The 8,517-nt window shown below is 34.2% G+C and overlaps 1 protein-coding gene across 1 annotated transcript; it reads left to right on the plus strand.

Annotated features, from left to right (window-relative positions):
* The first annotated feature begins 271 nt into the window (after window positions 1-271).
* On the plus strand, window positions 272-4,981 carry LOC112521655 (40S ribosomal protein S14-3). Its single transcript, XM_025130638.1, has 6 exons — window positions 272-349; window positions 1,282-1,404; window positions 1,494-1,539; window positions 3,415-3,500; window positions 4,080-4,209; window positions 4,760-4,981. Exons 1-6 carry the CDS (start codon window positions 347-349, stop codon window positions 4,825-4,827), a joined length of 456 nt encoding a protein of 151 aa, XP_024986406.1. The 5' UTR covers window positions 272-346; the 3' UTR covers window positions 4,828-4,981.
* Window positions 4,982-8,517: the final 3,536 nt, after the last annotated feature.

Here is an 8,517-nt window from a genome sequence, read left to right on the forward strand (position 1 = left end):
TAGTACTCATTGTAATCTTGAATTTTAAGTAATATTTTATTAAAAATACTTGATACATTGAAAGTGGTTTTTAAGAATTTGTATCAAATATTTTATAATATAGTATATAGATACGGTTTATTACTTATGAAATTAAAATAAAATAATATTTTAACCAGTCGAAAAGTCAAGGTTCCGTGAAAATATCTATCTGGGCCAAACGGGCTTTAAGATGGGCCCAAAGTAGTCCATATTTCCTGACTTAAAAGTTAAAAGGTTGATATTGCCATAAACCCTAGATTGCCGCAAATCCGTATACGAACTTTGAACGCCGGAGGAAAGCAAAGAGAAGCCACACGCCCACACCATGGTAATCTATATCCCCTCTCGTTTGATCGTCTTAGTTTTCTTGATTCGATCATGTACTTTTTTATTCTGTTTGTGTTAGAACCCTAGAAATGTTTTATGTGTAATTCTTGAGAATGTTCAAGCAACTGTAATGATTCTATGTAAGTTTTTTCTTTCAATCACCATTGTTGTTTAGGACCACTGTATATGGAGATATCAGTGGATTTGGAGTTCATCGATTTCAATTTTTAGTGATTCTACTTTTTTTCGTTTCTAATCCGCTCTGGTTCTAGTTGATTGGAAGTGTCGGCGAACAATTGACGTTTTGTTTTGATTTTGTGGATGACTTCCGCCAATACCAAGCTATCTTAAATCGGCATGAAGTGATCTCAGCTGCACAATGATTTCTAGATGATTGGTTGTTCCTAGTTTGTTAAATTACATTGTAAAAATTGCACTGGATCTCTTAGGCTGTCTGTTTAGCTTAATTGAAATGCGTTTTTTATTTAAAAATTGTGTAGGAGCGTTTGATTTAATTGATGTTTGTCTTGCATTTAACAATCCTTGTCTTAATTGAAATACTGTTTATATATGAAAACTATTTGTCATAGTTGAATCTATGTAGCATGAAATGATGCCACGGCATTTGTTTCTATTTTCCATTGACATGGGTACCTATGGGTTCTAAACTTCTAATTGTCTTGAGTACATATAAGTGTTGGTTTTGATTCCCGAGTTCAAATAAGAAACTTGTGGAATATCTTTTGTTAATGGTTAAATTGGTTGGTCTTACATTGTAAATTGGTAATACTCAGCAACTGTTTGTGGTTGTAAGAAATGTTCAATATCTGGCGATGTAGATAGTGGTTTTCTACTTTTCTAGTGGAACTACTACTTTTTTTTGCATCCTTGTTTTTTTAGCATTGCTGATCTCTAACGTGTTTGGTCTAATAGTCTTCGAAGAGAAAGGTTAGAGAGCCAAAGGAAGAAAATGTTACCCTTGGACCTGCTACCCGTGAAGGAGAGCTGGTATTTGGTGTGGCACATATCTTTGCATCATTCAACGATACTTTCATTGTAAGTTCAAAACTATATTTCTTTAGGTCGAAATTTGTAGTTTTTATGATGCGTTTTTATGACTGAGTCATATCTACGGCCTACTGCAGCATGTCACTGATATTTCTGGAAGAGAAACCATGGTTCGAATTACTGGTATGATCCACGGTTATTTTCGGAAGCTAATTTACATTACTACTTTCTTCATATAGTAAACAATGCTCCCCTCGTTCCAAAATAAGTGTCTGCTTTTGGAAGTAAGTCCTACTTTCCAATGTACCGTTAATTATTTCCATCTATTATTAAGGGTAAAACTATCATTTAGTTAATTAAAGAGGGTAATAGTTAGACTTTATGCTGTTATATCGGTCAGAATACGAAATATCGGTCAGGACCGATATTCGATATATCGGAAATAGTGGTTAACATAATATTTCTTAGAATTATATATATAATATGCATTAATTAGAGTTTAGAAATATAGTTTCAAAATTAAAACATCACATCATCTAAAGTGTTCAAAAACRARCTAATCRCAAGCAATAGGTTCGGCATCCGAGTCAACATCATCCAATACATTCACTTCTTCRTTTAGGTTAGCTTCCCAATCTTCCTCTTCTTCCCCTTCATCTCCAACATGATGATGATCATCATCATCTCTATAGCGCTCCCTTTTACTTCTTGTACTTGGTCCAACTTCTTCATTACCTCCCATTGCTTCTCGTACATCCGACCAAAGGAGGCCATCTCTTGCATCCACAAACTCTTGGAGCTCAACGTTGGTTGGAACCACCCAATCATCATTTTCTTCAACATCTCTCAAGAAAATAGGATTTGAAGACTTGCTATCCTTAAGAGATTTTAGTAATTAAGTTCCTAGTTCTAAGTTCTAACTTCTAACTAAGACAAATAAGAATAATCAAGTGAGTGGGTGGGTGATAGTAAGACCTGGAGGCTGGATTACAGTTGCAGCCAGCTATGCTGTTAATGTCGCTGGCTCTGTTGCTGTGGCTGTACTCTGTAGCAACCTGGTAAGCAGAGGAGATCGAGAAGAGATCGAGAAGTGTCGATTACAGTTGCTGCTGTGGCTGTAGCAACCTGGTAAGCAGAGGAGATTGAGAAGAGAGACCGAGAAAAGAAGAAGACGTTGTGAGAAGAGAGACCGTGAACGTGAACTCGAAGCCGTGAGAAGAAGAAGAAGAAGTCGAAGTTGTGAGAAGTCTGAAGTTGAAGCCTTGAACTCGTGAACTCGTGATTAACTCAAGAAAGAAGAAGACGTTGTGGAGTAAGGAAGCTTCACTGATTTTAGATTCAGACCTAATTTAGCCTAAAAAATTAGGCCCATGGAATAACAAAAGCCCAAAATTTTAAACCTTATAAAATCGGTATATCGGTCCGATTTTTACCTCAAAATATTGCTAAAAATCGCTAAAAAATCGCTAAATATCGCCGATAATATCGGCCCCAATATTTTGACCGATATTTGTGGTCCGATTTTTTTCCTAGGAGCCATATCCGATATATCGCCGATATATCGCGATATTAACAGCATAGGTTAGACTTTTATAAAACTATTTGTCTTTTTCATGGTGGATATTTATTTTGGGCCGGAGGGAGTACAATTTATGAATTTTTCACATAGTTGGATGATTGAATTCATCGCTGTAATGACTCGGGGGCCGTTTACTAAATGCTTACCTGGTAAGTGCTTATCGGGTCACTTTACCTTATTGAATGAATATGACAAAGATTAAGAATCTTACCCAGTAAGAGCGACAACATGGACCGTCAGTCTACATGGTAAGTGAGAGTGATGACTCTTACCCGGTAAGTGCTTGCCAGATTAAAATGTTTCGTACGATGCTGTTTTAATGGACTAAAATTTTACCCGGCAAATGGAAGTGTTCAATCTTACGGTAAGTGCTTACCGGGTACGCGTTGTGCATCGGGTAAACGGCCACTGCTTTGAGTTTGGTTTTCAGTTTCAATTGTTATTAAGTTTATTGACTATACATTGAATTTCTTTTCTAGGTGGGATGAAAGTGAAGGCTGATAGGGATGAATCATCTCCCTATGCAGCTATGCTTGCTGCACAAGATGTTTCTCAGCGATGCAAGGTCTTTATTTTCTTCTTATTTCTCTACTATAGTTTGATTTGCATGAATAACAATAATGTCATGCAAGTGTGATTTGTTTCATGGACAGCTTGAGAAATTCAAAATTTCAACATATCTCATGCATTTTTAAGTGAACTTTGAAATTTCATCGAGTAGGATTAGACCTCATACAGGTGAGTGATTTGTGGATGGGGGTCCACTCTGGGGGGGATGGTAGGTCACTTGAGTGCTAGAGGGATGTGTCTCTGCCTAACTTTACGTTTTGTATGTTTTCAGCGTACCTACTTTGTTTAAGCCTTATTCTTGTTCTATGATCTCTATGTGCTATTCATTGTTCCTTCTACTTGTTTGCTTACAGTCTTGCACAACTGTAAGATGCCTTTTTGAGCTAATATTGATATTTGGTTTCGATATTTGTACTAACCCATTGGTTAATAACTGAAACATATAAACCTTGAAAATATTAGAGACCATTTAAGCATCTGAGGATTGGAAATAAGATCGCTGAACTTGAAACCCGAATCATACTTGATGGACTTTGTTAAATGAAGTAATAATGTATTGGTGTTGGAATGACAGGAACTTGGCATCAATGCTCTTCACATAAAGTTGCGTGCAACCGGAGGGAATAAGACCAAGACACCTGGTCCAGGTGCCCAGTCTGCCCTCAGAGCTCTTGCTCGTTCTGGAATGAAAATTGGTCGCATAGGTAACCTTTTTAAAGCTTACACACACATATATATATATATATATATATACACACATGCAAAGGATCGTGAGAAGAGAAGTTATGGTGAGAAGCATAAGAAGATCTGAATCCTTTTAATCTCATGCCCACCCATGAATTGCTTTTTAGAAGAGAATTGATCCGGTACATCTCGGTGCATCTAATTAGTGGTGACAATCAATTATAATTGATTTAAGGGTGGAGATTTCTTCTTATGCTTTTCACCATAACTTTTCTTCTCACTGGAACCCAACCCTATATATATATATGAGTGAAGGTTTACATATGAAAGGCAAAAGGGTTGAGGATGTACAATCGAAGATGCATGTTTGAACCCATGTTTGTTTACCTATCTTTTTTTACCAATTATTCACATATGAAGATACGTATATGAAACACTATGTTTTCTTTTACCAATGGTTCATATGTTCTTGAAAACTTGTGCATACATATGTTATTGTATAAATGCTTTTTTGTTTCCATTGGTTAGAAATGTAAAAAGGTTGTGTGTTTTTTTTGGTAATGATTTCAGAGGATGTGACACCAATTCCAACAGATAGCACCCGTCGAAAGGGTGGTAGAAGGGGAAGGAGGCTGTGATTCATTTGCATTTTGGATTGTTACTGTTTTATGATGACTTTTGTAAGAGAGGTTATTTGATAGCCTGGATATGTTTCTCTGTATTTTTGGTATTAATATTTCGTGCTAATTCGGCAACTTCGGTTTTTGAAAGAAATATTGAAGTTTCACCTAATTGTTTAGTTTTTACGATATACTACTTCCGCAACTTTTGTGTTTATTTGATTTTAAGCGGATCAAAGTCTACTATATAGTCTTTTGATATGCTCCAAACAAAGACCCAAATCACCCAAATGGTTCTCTTCTGTGTCTTTGATAAAAACTAAAACCAGAAGGCACTCGGAACCTTAGGGCGTTTGATTTGACGGAATGGTTTTGAGAGATTTGGATTTCGTGGAAGGATTTGGAATCTTTGGTGTATTTTGCTTTATAGGTTTTGGAACGGAATTGAATTTCATTTTTTATGAATAATTTGTAATAACAAATCAAAATAATTAAATTGTTTTTTATTAATCGATTATTAGAAAATAAATGCTTTTAGTATATGAAAATCCTAACCAACCTGTGAGAATTTAAAATCCTATGATGGATTTCAAAAAAATTTCTATGATTTAAATTTGAACAAATCAAACATGAGATTGGAATAGATTTAAAATCCAAATCCCTACAAATCAAACAAAACAAACCCTTAAATTTTACAAAAGTTCAGAACCAAGATAAATACTTATTTACCCCGGATTTTGCCAAAGCTTATAGAAGTTCTCCTGTGATGGGTCGATAACTTATGGTTACTTAAAAAAAATTTCTTTCCAATTGATAGCAAAGTTGCCAAAAATTTATCCGGTCTACCGGTATTTGAGTTATAAAGTTTAAATCTTATCAAAAACACTATACTTGTTACAAGAAGTACAAAACAATTGACGATTCATCCTGATTCAACTACTTGGATTTTCCCTAGCATATTCACACTTACTTTTTACTTTATTTTATAAATGTGCACTTTGATCTCAAATTTATCAAGCACCAAAGATTTTCAGAAGTAGGTTTTAGGTCTTAAAAATTAAAATCGTAACTCATCCCACCTTTGAATATCCAACTCGTTATGTGATCTGACTAATCCCACCTGTTTCGAGGGTAGTCCAAAATCACCGCATTTGAACTTTTGTGGTCGCAAGAAGATTCTTATTCCTCCTTGGATTTGAATCCGGAACCTGTAAGTACTTTTGACATTTGAAACCCAAGCTTAAACTAATCGGACGCCATCTTTGTGGTTTAATTTAAAACATTTAATGACCAAACATAATGGCATTAGTTCTTATGATTTGTTGGTTGTCAACATATTACATAAATATGTAAGAAGTATTAAAAAAATGCTACTACTCAATTATCCAACGTATATTATCTTATCTATTTTTTAGTGTTTAGACATATTTATATGATGACAACCTTGATATGGTATATATTTGAATAGGGTTTGATTTTTTGTTATATATGACCGTTGAGAATTTTGACAACCTTGATATATTGACATTGTATAAAGAAAATGAACCATAGTTTTTAAGTCTTGTTAGAGTTGTCAGGTTTTTTACTAAACGTTGAAGCAAGGCTACAACTTTGCCTTTTCTTTTAGTGGAATGATGATTTCGAAACAAATTAGACAATTTACAATGGAATAGCTCTTGTTGCTTCAGATTGTGCTGACTTAACCTAATAACGAGCTCAATATTATGTCTTCCCATAGTTCTCAACAAATTCATCACCCGTGTTGTTAGACTTGTTGAAGCTACAACATAAGTGGAACCTTGAGGAGTAATACAATACCCCGCTTATAGAAAATCTAATCTTGTAGCCGAAAGCCCAATTATGTTCAATTTTTGAAAGCATTATTTGTTGACTTGTATCTTAGTTTTCAAGAGTTATTCATTAAGGCAAGTCCATTTTATATTTGTTTTTTTAAATTTCATTGTTGGTTGAAACAATCTTGGTTAGGACCAAATTGTATAGAAAATTGTTAAAGTAGGGTTAATTTGAGAATAAGTTTAAGATCAAGGGTTAGATGGTAAATATTATAAATATAAATATAAAATTATTTTTGTTTTTTAAAACCAAAATCAAATTTCATTTTCTCTCTCACGTTCATTTGATTTCTCCTACTTCTCTCCAGAAACCTTAAACCTCATCTCTAAACCTCAAATCTCTTATGAAATTCCAAGATTCTTGAAGATTGTATGTTAGAATTGGAACTAGGGCTCAAAATAAGATATGTTTACGGTTTGATTTTTATGATTTCTTCTTCTTTGAGGGAAATGGGTCAAACCCTAAATGTATTCATGAACATAGGTGAAAGATTGATGATTTGAGGTGAGATTTCTTCAAGTTTGGTGCTATTGGAAGTGGCAGATTTAATTCAGTAAGTTTGAAAATTCGTAAAAAATCAACCATTTGTCCAAATGAGATGTTATTTATATAAACATAAAGATCTATGAGTTTACTACAAATTTGTACACCAAAACTTAGTTCTGAGCTTAAGTGAGTCGAAAACATTGGTTTTGCCAGCCCTGTTATGCATCTACGAAATTGCATTCTGTTAGAGTAAATTCTATAGTAATTAGACCAGAGCTCCAAATTATGTGAATCCAGTTTCTTTGAAATCCTAAAAGGTATATCTACAACTATTATTTTGACAAGAAAGTTGTTTTTCAGCCTCTAAGTTTGAGAAAAATTCTTAAACTTTAGGTGTTAAGAATCTGTTAGCTACTGTTTTGGTATGTAGAAATTGGATTTTTGCAAATCTTGTTTAGGGTCCTAATAATTGTATTGAGTGTTTATTAAGTGTCCTAAGGGTATTTTAAGCATATTTGAAGGTCCGTAGGATCTCTTAAACTATAAGAGCTTGTAGGAACTTGAAATTGATGAGAACTGTTATCGAAAATCGTCTAAAAGTATTTTACTAATAAGTGTAAGTAACCCGGAAGGAGAGAATCGTTCATAATCCTCAAGTCTCTTGTGGTAATTTCTAAAACACTTCCAAGGCTTTCAATACGTGGATAATCAATTGTGGTGATTATCCATTTCGTGGAATCTTGATCATGGTATACATACACAAAGTAGAGGTTATCAAGATGTTATCTGGAATCTTTTGTGTTTATGCGATGTCTTGTCTTAAAAGACTTTATATGCTTGAGAACTTCGATCCATTGACGGTGTCTTTTATGATTCTTGCCGATTAATTGATTTGAAAGCTTAATGGTTTTATTATTCTAGTTATCCCATGTTAAAATATTGATATGATTAATGAGTTTGAGTTTAAAGTTATTGAATTTAGTTTTAACTAGGCTCACTACTCGGGGCACGGGTATTGAGACACCTCAATGATGGCTAAAATAGTCATGATATTCTTATAAGGGCTATGACCAATCCAAATAGAGAATGTTGGATGTATCCTTGAACCGAATACCATTTACCATGGTTATCGGATAGAGCAGAATACCAATTACATTGGTTACCAGATAGAGATGAATACCTAATATCTCTTGTTACCGGGGAATGAGATGGTGTAGTCCTGACACTTTCATTCCATTACGAAGCTTAATTAGACTGATCATCCATTGGGAACAATGTATCCTAATGGTACAGATTGCCGTCTTACCTTGAATTTTTAATTATATAAGTTTTCAATTTTAGATATTTACACTTAAATCGATTTCAACT

Source organism: Cynara cardunculus, assembly GCF_001531365.2.
Source record: "Cynara cardunculus var. scolymus isolate 2C chromosome LG 11, CcrdV1, whole genome shotgun sequence".
NCBI classification, from domain to species: Eukaryota; Viridiplantae; Streptophyta; class Magnoliopsida; order Asterales; family Asteraceae; genus Cynara; species Cynara cardunculus.

What these genes read in the sequence shown, in the direction of transcription:
- LOC112521655 (XM_025130638.1), top strand. An exon ending in CATTCAACGATACTTTCATT is followed by an intron (nt 1,405 to 1,493) that starts GTAAGTTCAAAA and finishes GGCCTACTGCAG; the next exon opens with CATGTCACTGATATTTCTGG. An exon ending in AATGAAAATTGGTCGCATAG is followed by an intron (nt 4,210 to 4,759) that starts GTAACCTTTTTA and finishes TAATGATTTCAG; the next exon opens with AGGATGTGACACCAATTCCA.